This window comes from Danio rerio, chromosome 2 (assembly GCF_052040795.2).
Source record: "Danio rerio strain M-AB ecotype USA chromosome 2, GRCz13ab, whole genome shotgun sequence".
NCBI classification, from domain to species: domain Eukaryota; kingdom Metazoa; phylum Chordata; class Actinopteri; order Cypriniformes; family Danionidae; genus Danio; species Danio rerio.
This window is the reverse complement of record NC_141022.1, coordinates 47,671,480-47,690,000: the sequence shown is the minus strand read 5'-3', so window position 1 is coordinate 47,690,000 and position 18,521 is coordinate 47,671,480. Positions and strand designations below refer to the sequence as shown.

General features: G+C 36.3%; 2 protein-coding genes, 1 long non-coding RNA gene and 1 other non-coding gene across 15 annotated transcripts in view; 3 read left to right on the top strand and 1 right to left on the bottom strand.

Annotated features, from left to right (window-relative positions):
• The first annotated feature begins 1,507 nt into the window (after positions 1–1,507).
• sdhc (succinate dehydrogenase complex, subunit C, integral membrane protein) lies at positions 1,508–8,554 on the top strand. 2 transcript variants are annotated; one of them, NM_001003523.2, is made up of 6 exons: positions 1,508–1,627; positions 2,263–2,322; positions 4,965–5,066; positions 5,213–5,274; positions 7,569–7,732; positions 8,315–8,550. In NM_001003523.2, the coding sequence occupies exons 1-6, from the start codon at positions 1,611–1,613 to the stop codon at positions 8,417–8,419; spliced, it is 510 nt and encodes a 169-aa protein (NP_001003523.2). In that variant the 5' UTR covers positions 1,508–1,610; the 3' UTR covers positions 8,420–8,550. The 2 variants fall into 2 exon arrangements, with proteins under 2 accessions (NP_001003523.2, XP_087095386.1); XM_087239260.1 differs by having other exon boundaries at positions 1,599–1,771; positions 8,315–8,554.
• On the bottom strand, positions 8,333–12,802 carry LOC147837219 (uncharacterized). Its single transcript, XR_015478951.1, has 2 exons — positions 11,682–12,802; positions 8,333–10,770 (listed from the first exon to the last, which is right to left on the bottom strand). It is a non-coding gene; the product is annotated as an uncharacterized LOC147837219 (long non-coding RNA).
• trnar-ucu (transfer RNA arginine (anticodon UCU)) lies at positions 10,330–10,403 on the top strand. The gene has a single exon. It is a non-coding gene; the product is annotated as a tRNA-Arg (tRNA).
• A 5,082-nt stretch (positions 12,803–17,884) lies between the features above and the next one.
• The window catches only part of cadm3 (cell adhesion molecule 3), a 139,739-nt gene continuing 139,102 nt past the window's right edge, over positions 17,885–18,521 (top strand). For 9 of the 11 annotated variants that reach the window (XR_015477938.1, XR_015477937.1, XR_015477936.1 and 6 more), the window contains exon 1: positions 17,885–18,083. The gene's annotated coding sequence lies outside the window, so the exon portion shown is untranslated. 11 annotated transcript variants of the gene reach the window in all.

Here is an 18,521-nt window from a genome sequence, read left to right as displayed (position 1 = left end):
CAAATACAACTGCTATGCCCCATATGGTCTAAAACCTGACAGGTTGACAAATCTAAGCTTGTTTTAATAAAACAAATATAAATATGGATATAATAAATAATACTGCTAATAATAATAACATTATACAAAAGCAAATTAAATGAACTGAAAAAGATTCCCGAGATGAAGGATTCAAGGCAGTGGTTTTTACATTCATGTAGGCTAGAAAATGATGTTTTGTAATATTTTTATTATTTATATCCTTATTATATCCTTAACATTTTATATCTTTTTCATATGTAAAGACATTTGCGTATTGCTCTACATCTTGTGTGTATTAAACAGTGTGTAAGCGAGGCGCACTCTGCGCCGGAATTTAGACCGGGTTTGTTCTGGTCTAAAGAACCAGAACGCCTATGGGCGCACATATGAGCACAAATGCATTTGCTTTTTTAAAAGCGCGGCACAACACCTCAAAATGACCCTTGCACCAACTAGCAAATAACAATTGCGTCACACCTTTCGCCGGGTGTATGATAGCGCCCAATGTTTACAAATTTAGATGACTAAAAGACTGTTTGGTTTATGAGATGGTCTAGGATTCTTTTTTAATGCATTTCTAATATATCTACTACATGTATCTTTAACAATGTTAATATCACCAATAAATATAACACCATCACTTGTTTTTGGCTGTTGGTCCACATTGTATACAGATTTACGCAACAGTGATACAACTTTACTTGGTATTGCATCAAATATAACAGAATAGGAGCAATTCCAGCATTACGGGTGTGACATTTGCAGAAAAAACTCAAAACATAAATTCACAGAGAATATTTATGTAAACATTATATTGAAAAATCTGTTTATATTTTCCAGAACTACTAACCACAGAGTTAAGGGACCTGAAAAATATCAATCTGTAAACATGTTTTGTACTTTAAATGAGGAAAATAAACATGCGTTATGAATGTGACCAAAAAAGTAAGTGAGTTTGAACTTCACAACATACTTTGTAGAAATTCTGTGAATTAAACTGTGCAAACCACAAGAAATAATTCTAATTAAAAGGATAAGAGTTGACTCACTATAGAACAAACATGACTGATTTTATTTTATTTAAGATTTTTGCATTTATTGCCACTTGTGTGACTTTGGAAAATTAAATATTATACTTTGGAAACATTGACAGATGCATTTTTTGAGTATTATAAGGTACTGTAAAATACTTGCTTACAATAAAAAAACTTAGAAATGGTTTCTGTATTTTGGTGAACACCTTATTTCTTTTCATGGCACAGTTGAATTGCTCATAGTCTTGTTTTTTCAGGATCTTCAAAGCAATCCATGTTTATCAAAAAATTGACTGACTGTAAAAATTCCATTGTCATACTATGATTGAATAAATATATATTTCATTTTGTACAAGCTATCTCTATTATTTCACAGAAAATATAGTTTTAAGTAGAATTCAGTCTATAAAACATACTGTCAATTGACCATACAACACTGTCGTATCGACCTCCCAATCAGAATGTTTTGACCTTACCAAAATGGCGCCGGCTTGCTACTCGTGTGCGACATATTAGATCCGGCTGCGTCACCTCCGAACACTCAAGCTCAAAAACATGGCGTTGCTTCTAAGGTCAGTACGAACATGTTATTTTTAAAAATGTGTTTTGCTTTCTATTTGGTTTAAGGTGAAACTACTAGTTTTAACTGCCTTACTGATGTCATTTAACGCAGCGGTTTGATAATAGGGATATTGAGGGTTGCTGATGTTGCTAACGTATGTTATATATGTAACAACACTATGCACTGCACTTTGCTCTGTTATGTTTATAGCCATGTATATGTAACAACATTGTTTTTGTCTTTATTTAAGTTCAGTTATCTTGTCCTTCAACATAAAGTTGCATTTGTAATAATAATTGTCATTACATAAACATGTATATTCTATCTAGGGTGTTTTCCACCCTAAACTTTAGTAACGCCAAATCAGTTTTATCACTACTGAGCTGTGTGTGGTCGTGTGTGTGTTTGTATATATTTGTAAGATTCATATGTCTCAAATGGATCTACAGGAGTCTCATAAGTGACATGACGTGATTGCCGTTTGTTTTTGTGTTTGAAGTTTCAGCTAAAATCTGATCTAAATTAGTTTTTTTAATGAGCTTGCTGTATTAATATGTACAGAATATCCATAATGTGCTTTTGTACTTTAAATATGTTATTTTCATTGTTATATTGAAGTTCACGGTGTTTTTACTGTGTTTAAAGGACGGTGGCCCGACAGGGTCTGTATTCATCACGGTCACAGTTTGGCGTTCTCTACAGACAGTGAGTATTTTCATATTTTCCTTACACTTTTTTATATTGAAGTCCAAAGTAACTATTAATACTTTTCTTTTCTGCACATATGCGAGGGTTTGCATATAATGTACGTGAAGCCCAAAGTATTTTTTCTTTTTTTAATTGAGGTAAAGTTTTATATTCTCACATTCGTTCAGTGCCAACTTGTGACACCAAAGTACTATGGTACTTTGAATATACAGTGTAAAATCGCATGTAAATATGACTTCAAAACAACATAGTACTATTTAATTCACTGTGAACAGTGTTGAACTTTCTTAGTCATTAGCTGATAATATGATTTTTCTATTTAGAATTTACAAAATACTTTTCTGAAATTATATTATTAAGGAAAAAGTCTGAATGAACTTTACCTCAATAGCACTTCAAAGTACTTCTATTAATACCTGACAAAAAGGTGCACTTTAATTATGAATGATGACACCCACAGACATCGTCGCCAAATATAAATCAGAGTTAAGACTTGCTCATACATAGCCTTGGCTAGAACTATGGTGGGTAGGTTTTACATTACAGAGAGAAACAACAGATAAACTAAGACTTCGGGATCGGTCAATTTTCCTAAATGATAAACAGAAATCTGTAATATTTTGAGCATGCTTTCACTTTCACATTTTAGTTCTTTTTCACACTTTTTTATTATATATATAATAATTATTATTATTGTTATTTATATATATATATATATATTTTTTAATTCTGAATGGGGAAATCACATTAGCTAGGCCTTTCACAATTAGGCATGGGACAATAACCGGTTTCAAGATATAGTGTGGTTTGGAAAAGTCAAGGTTTTAAAACTGCCCAAGTTTTCTGTAATACCCTTCCTAAAGTATATATATATTTTTTTGTCTGTTTTTTTCACAACTATTTTATTTCAGTTTTTTACCACAGTGCATACACCAGAAAAAAACCTCTGCATCAAAATCTACTAGTCCAAAATATTTAAAATGTTTCTTAAAATAAATTATATAGTGTACAATTGAGTGGGGTTCTTGCTTTTTACCAAGACATTTAAGGGTGCTTTTACACCTAGACTTTTGTTTCAGAACCTGATGCATTTCCGCAGTTAGCAAGGTTCTTTTGGCATATGTGAATCCGGCAATTGCGTTCGTATCTGCCCCAAAACAATCAGTCTGAGAACGCCTGAATGAGGTGGTCTCTGCTCAGTTAAAACAAACTCTAGTGTGAAAAAGAACTAAAATGTGAAAGTTAAAGCATGCTCAAAATATTACAGATTTCTGTTTATCATTTAGGAAAATTGACCGATCCCGAAGTCTTAGTTTATCTGTTGTTTCTCTCTGTAATGTAAAACCTACCTACCATAGTTCTAGCCAAGGCTATGTATGAGCAAGTCTTACCTCTGATTTATATTTGGCGACGATGTCTGTGGGTGTCATCATTCATAATTAAAGTGCACCTTTTTGCTTATATTGTCTCACTGCTCATTATCATAAATTAAAATAAGGACGCAGGACTCGGCAAAATAAACCTTGAAACTGACCAATGTGAGGAGAGTTTACTCACATGTGACTTTAGCTATTTTGGTCTGTTTAGAATCTTTGCTGTGTGAAAGCGAACCGAACAAAGAACAACAATTGTAATCCTTGTTTTGGAACAAAATAATTGATCTACAGGTGTGAAAGCACCCTAAAAAAGAACTTATTTTGGAGCAGTAATCACAAAACCGTGAAACCCTGCTATTTTTATCCAAGATTATCATACTTTTAGTATCTTATACCAGCCCATGCCTAGTCAAAATAATCAATATATTGACTTATCGCGCAATACTTGGAGATGACCTCAATAATTTTTGCCATTGCAATATATATATTTATAAATTCACAAGTAACGTTAAACCCATTTTACAATGACATTTCCATTCTACCTTACTGCTGTCAAAGTGTATATTTGGACATTTACCTAATAGGACATTTAATTGTATATATGTAATAGGAAATCTTTAACATCAGTTACAGAATCTAAATAACCTTATGAATAAGTATTTAAAATTGCATTATTACTATTTGCATTATTATGCTGATTATATAATTATTATATAATCAGTGGCAAAACATTTTTTCAGAATGACAATAATTTGGCTTCTCGCAACAAATATCTGTGACAATATATTACACAACAAAAATTCCTTATCCTGACAAGCCTAACATTAGCAACCAATGATTATTAAAGTTAATGATTAGGTAAAGTTTGATTGGAAGTCACACTTGCATGCCATTTCAGAACAAATATTCAAAGTAGCTTGTCACAAATTGTCACTGATCAAAAATAAACTAACATGCAAATATAAAACCAACTTAACTCCAATGTTTTTGCTCAGTTCAGTTTGTCAAGGTGTCAGACTGCTGAACTTGACTGTTATTTTAGTCAGTGAAAGCAAAAACAAACTACTGAAGATGAGAGAGACACTGGCAACCACTTGTGTGAAGGAAACACATCTGCAAATCTGGAACATTTTTGTTGCTTATAACAAGACGAAGATGAATCTTTCTATTGTACATTTGTAGAATGCCTGTTTTTATACAGTATAATTTCGAGGATGAGACTGAGCTATACGTGCAGCTTAGGAATTCTACCTTGTTTTCCAGTGCTGTTCCAATGGGGACTACATCTAATGAGGAAATGGACAAGTTTTGGGCAAAAAACACACGACTCAATCGACCAATGTCACCACATATGACCATCTACAAGTGAGTCTTCCCAAATTTTAAAGTGTCTTAAAGGGTGTATTATGCAGTGAACAGCATTGCGTTTGTATGGATGTGTGGTGAGTTATCAATGTAATGTACTTATGCTGTTCAAAACTATCAATAATCAGTGGGTCTGGTGTTTACAGGTGGTCTGTCCCCATGGCGATGTCAATCTCACACAGAGGAACAGGCATAGCACTAAGTTCAGGTAACTGACCTTGTTCAGACCAAGAAACCAGATTGGTGTTGTTCACAACAATGCATGATAAAATTCTGTTGATTTTAAATATCGTTCGCCACATTAAACAAGGTCTTTAAAATTAGATGGATTTTTATTGGCTGTCAGTGTTTTTAGTGTTCATTATCTGGAAGAAAATGTATTCCTTCAGGATAGTTACTTTGTCATTATTATTATTACTGTGATGTGCATGTCACTAGCTTTACAAAATTACAGAGATTATTAAAATTCTATTGTTATCATTGTCGTCTTTGTTTGACTTGAATGCCCCAATACATTTCAAGCAAAACTGAAGAATGAACTGGCTGTCATTTAAAAGAAAATGAGGTCAAAACAAAGGCCTCAATATACTTCAAAGTTCGTTTTTTGTTTGAGGGCAAAAAGAAGTATGGAAAGGCTGAGAGATGGTATACTGTTTTGAACTGTCTGACACCCCCACACTGCAGGAGGTGGGAATATAAACTTGTCACGCTGATAATTTGTACTCCTAAACACAATGATGGCAGCTCTAGGAGAAAAACGGTTTTGTGAACGTCTGAAGCAGCATCTATCTATTCTATTGCACAGAACAAGCAACCTATGGTCCGTTTTTCGGTCTAGGATGACTAGGCAGATCCTGGATCGGTTAATCTTGATAGTTGATCTTTGGATAATTTGGTTCTTTAAACAAGTTTGTGAATCAGATAAAAATGTCTAGATAAACTGATCTGAGATCGCTGCGTATGTTGTGAAGGACAGAGCTATCGATCCTCGAAATCATGATCAGCAATGCAATGATTGTCTGACGGCACAGCAGCTTAATAACATCATCTGATTAATACTCAATTATCCATGTGAGCAAAATTACATAGAATTTATATTAAATGGTTTAAATATGACAGGCAATAACTTTCCACATTTGTTTTGAGTTGCAGGCTTCACACTTTCATGTGTCAAGAGTGTTTGGTTATTTGTTAAGTTTTTCTTTTAGAGTGAATTTTCTTTATTATAGTTTAGGCCTATTCAAGTCTCTTTATAAATGGATGTTTAATTTAATTTTGCATCAATAAGTTATTTTGATATTGGTAAAGGTGTGTGTAACTTTTGTGAAGCATCAAATCACTGGCATATTATCTGTCAAATCTTATGCATGACTGCAATAATTATTATTCCTTTACTTTAAAAAATTAGAATATAATTGGCCATGTCCATTATCATACACAAACTGTATTAAAGCTGGATCAATACCTTATAAAAGTACGCATTTGTCTTTTAAAAAAAGGTCCCTTTTAATTAATGTTTTCTCTGAACCCTTGGGAAGAGGACACCCCGTGACAGTTTTTGAACTTATATTTCATATTGCAGATTGCATGACAGATTTATAAAATATATTTTCCACAATTTTCCCCAGTGTTCTATAGGTTACTACTGTAAGAAATAGTCAGCATTCAATACATCCTTTCAGTAATACCTTTGCTTGAAAAGACCAGATCTAATCCTGCTTATATAAAATAAGCTGCTGCTCCTGAGCAGGTTTGAGCTACCAGATCTATTGCTATGACAACAACTCTCGGATTAGTTTTGAAGAATGAAACTATCCTGGATCATGTCAAATCGTCAATAACCAAATCCAGCTAATTGGGTAACCCACATATGAAGAATGGACCCCTAGTAAGAATGTGTGTCCACTTAATGAAAACAGAAAGAATGAAAGTAGGTTCTCTCTTTGTATTCAGCATGATTTTGTCCTTTGGCAACCGATTGGATTGATGGAAGATGGGTGTTACTAACATAATGAAGGGGCATAGATGAATGGATAAAGATAGCCCCTCCAAAAAGGCATTCCATGTGATCAAAAGTGAAGAAAAATCATACTACACAATATACACATAAAAATAAAAAGTGTAAATATGGATTTCATTTCGAGTTAAACATCAACAACAGCGCCTACGTTGCTTTTAGATCATCAGTTTCCACTATAAAGCAGCTTTTTCCTTTACATTTTTTAACATAAGAAATAACAGAAGACTTCAAAGAATGTGGAGCTTTATCAAAGCTTTATCAGCATTATCAATCGAAGGTGTTTTCAACTGTAGCAGAATTTTCCAGAAACTTTGCTTTGACAAGATGTTTCAAACCTCTAATTTACTTTAAAATTACGTTACACCAGTTGGTTCTTCGATTTAGCTCGAATTATATTGGGGTCTTTTAAAGAAAAGTTTTGTATTCATGACTAAATGGCTGAATATTAATAATAAACTATAATGTTGATCTTTTTGTCTCAGGAATATCTGCATTTGCACTTGCTGCGTTGGTGTTACCGGAGAGTTACCCGTATTACCTTGATCTGATTCACTCCTTGACCTTCGGGCCCCAGTTTCTTGCTTTCAGCAAATTTGCTCTCGCTTTCCCAGTGGTTTACCACACTTATAATGGCATCCGTCATCTGGTACATGCACACACACACACACACACACACACACACACACACACACACACACACACACACACACACACACACACATTTGTTTTTGTGAAAAGTGGATACATTACATAGGTTTCCATTCATTTTATACTGTTCAACCCGTATATTGTATTGCCCTCACCCCACCCTACCCCTAAACCCAACCATCACAGGAGGTTGTGTACAGCTTTACTCTCTGAAAAAACTCATTCTGTGAGATTTATTAGCTTTTTGAGAAATAAGGACATCACCAATGTCCTCATAGTGTCCTGATATGTCACAAGAACACGTACACACACGCACAAATGAATAAGTGAATGAATGAACACAGTATATTCAGACAGTCTGTACTGATAATGATTAATGATGTCATCTAAGTGTGAAATTACGACTACAGTTAAAAGTTTGAGGTCAGGTTATTGGAAAATAATAATACAGCCAGGATTAAAAGGATAGAAATTTCCTCATCAAGTGTTGATTATTTGACTTGTAAAGCTTGTCTTGTACATAATTTGATTACTTTGTTTTTTTAATATTTCTGTTTTTTTTTTTTTTTTTTCCTTTCAGGCATGGGATGCTGGGAAGGGTTTTAAGATTCCTGAGGTCTATCGTTCTGGCTACGTTGTCCTTGGTCTGACTGTTCTCACGTCCATTGGTCTTGCTGCCATGTAGATGCACAAAAGTCTAACAAATGAAGACATGGAAATAGAGAAAGCTGGGTTCTTTGATTTATCTGTCCTTGAAGCGGTCTGTAAGGACCAAATTCATTAATATAATAAAATACACATCTATATAAAACCAAAGAAAGCATCTCCAGTGCTTTATTCTGTGTTGTTCCATCAATGGTGTTATCAATATTAGAGAAAAGGGGGTACTTAACTTGCATTGCAGTGAACTATATTGGAAACTACTGTTTTCCTTGTTTAAATGAGTCACTGCAGTATTTTTAGAACTGCTGACCTGTGCTTGATTTCTTCAATTTTAAAGTAAATAAAATCACAAAGACCCATAGCCAATCTGACCTTTTCATTTTAAACAATAAAAATTTTCAGCCAATCAGCAGTCTGGACTATAACTGACACTCTTGTGCATTTGTGTGAAGATTTATTTCTCTTTACTCAATAGTTTGCTGCATATGAATGCAAAACAATATTGTTTTCAGACAACGCAATTCATAAGTTCAGTATGGTGATGTTTTATAGTAGCTACTAATATCTGAACATGATTAGAATCTGGTTAGTATTTAAATAAACCCAAATGCTGAAGTCGCGCTGCGCAGGTTAAATTACACACCTCAAATCGTGTTCACCTGAATGATAATGTCAAGGATGGCTGTGGGCTTTTTTCATTTAAATGGTAATGTCGTAAAATGGATTGGGTTGGATTACAGACTACACGTAATCACTGGACTGGATGTTTATTGAAAAACTCCATCCTAGAGTGCTAATGCACCTGTTCTATCATCATTTTCTGTCCTCTTCACTAAAATACAAACTGGGGCTAAGTAATCCATCTGCATTTGAAACTAGAATACAAGTCCTGACACGTGTGGTCAAGAAAAAACAAGCAAATTGTGTTTCATCTCAATGATCTGGTCGGTTTAGTGTAGAGGTTTGCTTGGGGTACTCAGGGATTTTAGAGAACTAAATCTACCAAATCTAATGTTTCATGCTGCTTTAAGAATAATTGAGATTGTGTTTTTTATTGTTTATTTTGGCTAGACATTAAAATTTATATCTTCTTTATCTAGCTGATCATTAATATACATCTTATTCAGTGAGCATAGGGATTTTATTACTTTAATCACTCTCTACTGTTACCTGTGGAGTCGTAAGGCACTATTCTCAAACAAAGCACCTTTGTAACTATATTTTGACAAGTACTATATAATATGAACTGCATGTTTTTCTCTTTAGGCTTTTATGTGATGGAAAAAGACCCAAACTTAATACAAAGTAAGTTCCTATATTTCTTTTATACGGGTAAATACCATTACTAACTTATACTTATTGAATTGTCGTCATGAGATTTTTATGAATAAAAATGCCGTACATTTTCTCCTCAAACTGTAACGTTATTTGTTTTCTAGTATGTGCACCATCTTACACTAAATGGGTCGAAAACCCATATAAAGTGAATTCTTCATCTAATTCTGTAGTATTAAACCTAGTTTTTGAACACGAAGATAAGTGAATCGCGGATGTAAACAAAAAACCGAGGGTTTATATTAAGTTTACCTTCATTTCTCGACCGAATTTGACACATTTTGTCGAAAGCTGAGGAAAAGTAAAAACTCTTAAAATAACTGTGTACTTTAGGCGTTGACTGAATAATATATTGCCGTTATATCGTTTTGCTAGATATTATTCTGCCTTTTTAAACCGCTGACTAAAATAAAAGATGATCAGCATTACAGAGGGCGGCAGTCCGCCATTGCCGCACGACGTCATGAGAAGAGGAGCGCTTGCTTGCCTCCTAGCGGCACATGACGCAATTACAGCATTAACGTGGTCCTGATGCTGCGGGATAGGATAGAGCTGATGCACAATATAACCTCGTTTTACGCTGCATCATGTGGCTCAGTCTCTGTGGCGCAATGGAATAGCGCGCTGGACTTCTAATCCAGAGGCTCCGGGTTCGAGTCCCGGCAGAGATGAGTCGCATATGACGCCATTAAGGGGTGATGGCTTCTTTTTATGCCTTAACAAGTCTTGCGAGGCACAGTCTCCCTTAATCGCAGAGGATGCAATGCATAGTAAATGAACCACTCTTGTGTATGAGCAGCAATAAACCACCTTTAGTTGGAGAAACATTTTCCCCAATCCCCACAGTTAATTAAAAAGAAGATCACAGCTTTATAAAGGGAAGGAGGTGCAATGATTTGATATCTTGCAGCATCTTCCTTTTATCCTACATTTCAGTAAAATATCAGTTTATGGAGATCCAATGCTTATTAGCTTTATTAATGAATTAATCCACTTTTGTATATGCACACCAACGAGAGCGATCTGTTTTTATAAATTCTACATCTCTACAGTGGCGTAGCGGACGGGCCCGCAGGGCACGCACCGCGGGGGGGCCCCGCGTGATTAGGGGGCCCCGCGTCGTCGCGATTTTCAATAAACTGTTGGGAACAACTGTGGTCGGAACCAAAGTTCACACGTCTGTGTTCTCTGAACACCTCTCAAGCGGTGGACTACTTCATTCTGATTGCTTGCCGCCAATGTTGCCAACTTAGCGACTTTGTCACTAGATTTAGCGACTTTTCAGACCCCCCTAGCGACAAATCTAGCGACTTTTTTTTGTGTTATTGGAGATTTTTTTAGACTGTCATTTGTCCATACTGTACCGTCCCTACTCTTCTCAACGAGCTGCGTGTGATGCCGCCGGCCCCTCCCCCGCCTCACAGCACTGACAGGCGGCCCAGTCAGTCCTCGTACAGCAGCCTCTCCCACCTGCAGCCCGAGAGCAGATCACCCCTCTGCGTACCGACGACAAATGATTTAGCACAGGCAGTGTGAAGGTATTTCCCTTGTACAGTCTAACCGATCTACTTCTACTTTATTTTAACAATTTATTTGGACCGTTTATTCTTTTCTTGTTCACAATCACAGATATTTTAGTGACAGTTTCTGAACTTGTCTGAGTTTAATACATATGAGAGATTGCTGCACATTCACTAACGTTACACATCTATAATGTTATACTGTATTCAAACAGCAATAAATTTAGTTAAATAAACATGCTTATATAAAGTGTAGTGCAATTATAAATACCCCTTTATTAACCATAGGCTGTTAAACAGAAACGGTAGAACGTGATGACGTCAATGATATGCAAATTAACGTATGGCGTACCCCATCTCTCCCCCCCCCATCAGGGGGCCCCGTCAGCGATCCCTGCAGGGGGGCCTCCGCATTTTGCGCTACGCCACTGCATCTCTATAGGATTTTCACACTTAAAATAACCCCCGTTTAGTGACTTACACACACAAAAAAATTATCCTACAGTCTTACAAAATGCATAAAAATAATGCACAATACATAATAAAGAAGGATTCCTTACATTCTAAAAGACTTTGAGTTATTTATTTAACCCAATGGTTGAGTTAAACATATTTGGTGTTTTAGTTTTTTTTTTTAACCTTTATTAGGTTATTTAATAATAACTCAACCAGTTGGGTTAAAATTTTGAATTTCAACATTCAAGTGATTTAACTGACACAGAACAGCTGTATTGACATGCAGACGTAATGTTGTTTTTGCGTTGTAAAGGTTATTTAAGCTATAACTCAATAATATTGTTGTTTTTTTGTCATCAGATTACCTCTCCATGTTGTGTTTTTTATATTTGTTTCACCAGCACTCTTATTATTAATGATACAAGCGCGTGCTTCATAGCCAATAAAATGCTTTCTCTACTAAAATAGTTGGGTTAAAAATACCCTCATTATCATCATTAACTAAGAGTACTGGTAAAACAGATATAAAAATCACTCTGTGCACTGAGAGAAGTAAACATGATAAAAATAATTGAAATATTATTGCGTTAGAGCTTAAATAAACTTAATAACACAAAACAACATTACGCACACACATTACCTTACATCTCTTCTGTCAGTTGAATCAGTTGAATGTTAAAATTCAATTTTTTAACCCAACTGGTTGAGTTTTTAAATAAATAACCAAGTAAAGGGTAAAAATAACAAAACAAAGCACTAAACATTTAACCTAACTAGTTGAATTATTATTAAATAACCAAATAAAGTAAAAAAAAATACCCAACAATGTACCAAATATTTTTAACTCAACCATTGGGTTAAAAAAAATAAAGTTTTTTTAGAGTGTACCTCCCATGTTCATCTCTATTTTTTTTTTTTTTTTTTTTGTGCGAGGAAATGATAAACATATTTGGGATATTCAGCTGTGACTCTAGTCATTTAGAACCCAGCTGCGACATTTATTTATTTACACGGTCATAATTCTAAAATTAATTGTAGTACTTTAATAGTAATACCAGAATAGAAAAAAATTACATTTAATTAAAATAACCCATAGTTGGGAAGGTGCTATAATAACCTATAGTTGGGTTATGTGTTGATGTAATTTTAACTCAACTATTTTAACAGAGCATGAAATAATTAATGAGTAATAATAATAATTAATGCATCTTTGTTTTGATCTTTGAACTGTTTTAGTTTGTGTTTTAGAATTAATGAAAACGTCTGTTAAATTACTGAACAATGTCTCAGTAAATTATTTCCAGTATGTTTTTATTTTGGCAGAATAGTATCCTCTTAAGAAACATAATGCATTAATAGTGCATAATAATGCATATTGTTCAGAGGATGTAATACATATTGCATTTCTGTGAATGAAACCTCTAGTGCATTTAGGACCCTCCATTATTTCAGTTTAAAAGCCTTCGTGTGACTGTTTCCACCTTTAAAGGGGCTTATATGTAGGATTTGTTGCATATTAATACTTTTTTCATTGCCACATGAAACATTTGTGTATAATGTTCAGGATGATGCCAAATGAAAGCTATTGTTTACGTTTTATACGATAATTCAAACCAATGTCTTACATTACAGAACATATCAATCTAAACATATACAATAACTTGACTTCTAGTTGATCATTCAGTATCCAGAGTGGCTAATATGAAAGGCAAAGGCCCCTAGATTACGCTTATTTTACCAACATAAATATGATCATGCCTTGATTTTTAATTATTTAATTGGGACAGTAAGCTCTGACTTTGCTTAGTAAAAAGTTTTGTCACAACAGAAATAATGTACAGTATAGAATATAAAGTCATGGTGCAGTGGATAAAGAATTAATATTGTGCATGACTCATATGAGCTTGGAGGACTGCATCCATACATCTCTGCAATAACTCAAATAACTGACTAATAAAGTCATCTGGAATGGCAAAGAAAGCGTTCTTGCAGGAGTTCATCAAGATTCTTTGGATTCATCTTCAGTCGTCTCCTTTGTATAACAGACATGCTCAATAATGTTCATGTCTGGTGACCGGGCTGGCCAATCCTGGAGCACCTTTCTTTGCATTCAGGAGCTTTGATGTGAAGGCTGAAGTATGAGAAGGAGAGCTATCCTGCTGAAGAATTTGCGCTCTCCTATGGTTTGTAATGTAATGAGCAGCACAAATGATTGATGGCTCGGGCTGTTGATGTTGCCATCCACTCTGTAGATCTCTCGCACACCCCCATACTGAATGTAACCCCAAACCATGATTTTTTTCTTCACCAAGCTTGACTGATTTCTATAAGAATCTTGGGTCCATGCAGGTTCCAATAAGTCTTCTGCAGTATTTGTTATGATTGTGATGCAGTTTAACAGATCATTCATCAGAAAAATCGACCTTCTGACACTTTTTTGATCCACTACATGTCAAGTTATTATTCGTTGCTCTTACAACTAGGATAGACGACAAGACTTTTGTCAGTTAGTGTATATATATATATATATATATATATATATATATATATATATATATATATATATATATATATATATATACGTATATGTATACGTATGTGTGTGTGTGTGCGCAGATATGATTAAAGCTGTTCTTAACTTGATTTTTCTCCCTGTTATCATTTTTCATGTGTTTTTTTTAAAGGAAAGAGAGAGAGAGAGAGTGGACAGCAGCAAGATATTTAACCAAAGGGAGAACTCCTTGCTGTGAGTATATGAGGCATTGATTGGCATTACGTGTGCAAGCATGAGCAATAAGTTTCTGACTGCAGTTCACTTTATATCCGTCGCTAATAACAGTGATTGCTCAGTTCTATAGCCCCTTCAAATAAAAAGAAAATTACAGCTTTAAAGAGAGAAATGCAGTGGTTTAGAGATGCGCAATGCTCCCTTTTATCCTACACTTCGAATACAGTAAAAAATGCCATTTTTCTTTTTAATGCATTCCTGTCCCCTTTGCCCTCTCAAATCAGTTCAGTTGTAATATACTTGTCTATGGCCTTGCCAATAAAGTCCCTCTAACGTGAAGAGAATTACCCTGAATTGCACTGGCCAGAGAGAGAGAAAGAATGAGAGGCTGCCAGAGAGATGGAGAGAGACATCAGTGTCCTATTGATTTTCCAGCGAATGGTGTGATTGGCTCTTCCTGGTCATTATGGCACAGAAATAGAGAGGAATCTCACCTCGGCACTATACCTGATCAAACTCTACAGGAAGTCCTCTTCCAGGGAACACCTCCTCGTGCCTATTTGAAACCAAGGTGCGAATTTTCAACCAGAGAGTTTCCTGGTCATTCATTTATCCACTTTGAGCTCATTTTCATGCTCTCATCTGCCCACATGAGGCAATTTCACCAGCGCCATCCATCCTGCTTTGAGATTCTATCTACAATTTTGCAATTCATACGTGATTTTGGCCCATCCAGCCTTGTTCATCTACCTCTTTTCCTTCCTCTCCACAGGAAACTGGATATTAGAGAGAGAGAAGGAGAGGGAGAGAGAGAGCTCATTTTAATGCAGTGTTTGATTTTAGATGTTCAGCAAGTTATTACGCTGATAATTGAGACGCTCTGCTCATCTCATTCCCATCTCCCTGCCTCCCTCTTGCTCCTGGGCAGATGGGAAACTCGTGTGAGTGAGTGTGTGTGTGCGTTTCAGCGCTTCTGGACACTCTCACGTCGAAGAAAAAGCATTGCGCAGGTCACAGGCGAGCGCGCTCGACCGCGTGGACTGTCACAGCTCTGCGGAGGATGACGTCAGCATCTCTATTAAATGAGCAAATGGGCTCGGGCTCTGTTTCCAAACACTCGAGAAACTGAGGGACCGCACTTCGCAGACTCAGATATATAGTTGTCTAAATATATCGACGCGCAATGATGTAATGCGGGCGCTTTCTGGGAATACGCCGGAATGCGCGCAGTACAGTCTCCTGACCAGTAGATGTAACTACTGTTTCATCCGTATCTCAGTGTGATGGAGATGTCCGCGCACGAGCCGGTCTGATAACACTACAAACACACTGTATCTTTTATATTTATTTACCGCGTAAAGAGATTAATTTTCCACTGTCTAATCTGTGTCATGGTTTATTCGCTCTGTGAAATGAATAACAGTCGACGGACTGTGGGATGGTGGTGGCATTAAACAACACAAGTGTTTATGTAGTGATTTGGGGCCGGAAGTGTCCCGCCCCGACGCTCCGGTTGGCTGCTCGAGCCTCCGCCACGGTGACCGAGTCGCTGCTCTCTCGGGGTATCTGCCTCTCGTGCAGTCGTCCATGTTTAACCCCGCGCGTCCCCCGCACCGCACAGCGAGTAATCCGCGTGCAGAACTAATCCTTAAATCCTCTCGCGAGTCGCAACGCCCTCCCCTCCTCCCATGCTCTCCAGCCGGCGGGTCTCCAGAGGCCGGCGCGCGCGCGATGGGACTCAATATTCACAAGACCACACCTCGCGCCGCCACCAGCCTGCACAAGCGGGAACCTCCAGAAAAGACTGCCCTGACCTGCTCACACTTCACCCCTAAAATTCAACATGAAAATAGGATTTGTAGAGAATATGGAGAATTTTTTAGCACCACGAAAATTAAAAGTGACATTTTTCTTTTTTATTTATGCTAATAATGCTAAAATATGCTAGAATAATAGGCCTATTATTATGACATTTAAGACAAAGACTTTTTGTGATTCCCTCACCTTTCGTTAATGAAACCGGGATGTTGTATATATTTAATAAAATAGATACACAATTCAAATGTAATTAATCAATTTCCTTTTATTATAGACTTTATAATTAGCCCTAAATGTTTTGCATAAGCTGGCTGTTCATTCATTCATTCATTCATTCATTCATTCATTCATTCATTCATTCATTCATTCATTCATTCACTCAACCATTCACTAATTTATTTATTGATTCATTTATTCATTTACTAGTTCAACCTTTCATTCATTCATTCACTCACTCACTCACTCACTCACTCACTCACTCACTCACTCACTCATTTATTAATTCACTAATCCATTCATTCGCTCATTCATTCACTGTAGGATTCCACACAATTTATTCATGTTGTCTCAACAGAAATTGATTGAATTAACGCTTTTAATAAATGTATGTGGATTAAACATAAAAAATTAAGTTGTCCCAATAAAATGTCAAGAAGTGTGTTGTTTCAGCTGATTTTACTTTAGTTTGAAAAAAAATGTTTTTGAGTGTTCACTCATTCATTCAATTAGACATTAATTAATTAATTTATTCATTCACTAATTGATTCATTCACTTATTAATTCATTCACTAATTCGTTCATTTGCCATTTTCCATCAGTTAATAAATTCATTCATTCATTCGTTCACTCATTCATTTAAACATTAATTCACTATTTCATTCATACACTCATTCATTCATCCATTCATTTACTCAGTGTTCTTGGTTGTAATGTGATTTCTTTAACAGCCAACACTAGGAACACTCTGTTTCTTAGCACATATAGGCTAGTGTTTTAAAGTTACTAATTTAATGTACCATTTATGCTTGACCTATACTCAACAACACCGATTATTATATAATATTTTTATTGTTTGTAATTTTGTTATTATAAACTTTAAGTATAGCTACAAACCCTATATACTAAATATATAATACATCTGTGACCAATTAGACCATGATAACTTTAACTAGGCAAATAAATGCGTTGTATAAAGAATATAATGATTTGTATTGATTGTTTTAGTTTAATTTTTTATGATTAATGATTATTTGTTTGTTTGACTTTTTTATTCGAAGAAATAATGAGTTAAAACTCTTAATATTACAATAAAGAAGTTATATTACAATAATAGAACGAAGTTTCATGGGATTAGCCTACTGTAAAAACCGATTGTCCACTAACTTCATGCAGGATATTGTTATAAACAAAACAACAACAACAACAACAACAACAATTTATAACAACAACAACAACAACATAATAACAATAATAATAACAAAACTCTCTCAGTCAGTATGGTCTGGTCCTGTTATTCAAATGGTATGGCCAAATCGTATTAAAATCCCCACCCCTCCCCCTCCGCCCCGCGCGCCTGCCCCTTCCCTCCCTCCCTTCCTCTCTTCCTCTCCCTCCCTTTCTCCGTGCTTTCAGACAGACTGTTTTGCTGCAGTGAACGGTAGCCGTGGAGAGAGGAAAAGGCAAGAAAAACAAGAAGACAGCGGAGGGCGGAACGAGAACCAAGACAGACAGATCCATTGGGACCTTAGCGTGAGCGCCAGCAGGCACAGACGCTTCCAACACTCCTGAACCGACGGAGCCATCGGGCATCACGAGGAGCGCTTATATCGGTGAGTATCGTAATCTGCCCTCCTTTTGAGCTCACAGACACGCAGGGGCATTATTGTCGTTGGCGTCCCGGCGCTTATACGGAATGGGTGGGGGGGTGGGGGGGGACACCTGTCAGGTTTGTAAATAGGGACACGCTCGTGCTCTGGAATGCGCCTGCATCCGCGCGCGCGCCAGGCGCACCGGGAACAAATCCGCGAGCTCGGAGGTGTAAAACTATGAGCGCTGATGGTAAAGTGTGCTTAGGCTACTGTTAATGCGCTGGTGCTCGCTTTGCCCCTCGCGTTTCCCCTCCCCTCCTTCCACTAGCATCCCTGCCGCTCCTTCTGCATTCAGCGCGCTCGGACTGTGTGCACCTGCTACTGTTTTCCGTGGTTCGGTGGGGCGTCCCGGTTGGGACTGGTACTCATAGGGAGTGAGGGATGGAAATAAAGAGAAGT

What these genes read in the sequence shown, in the direction of transcription:
- sdhc (NM_001003523.2), top strand. An exon ending in CCACATATGACCATCTACAA is followed by an intron (nt 5,067 to 5,212) that starts GTGAGTCTTCCC and finishes TGGTGTTTACAG; the next exon opens with GTGGTCTGTCCCCATGGCGA. An exon ending in AGGCATAGCACTAAGTTCAG is followed by an intron (nt 5,275 to 7,568) that starts GTAACTGACCTT and finishes TTTTTGTCTCAG; the next exon opens with GAATATCTGCATTTGCACTT.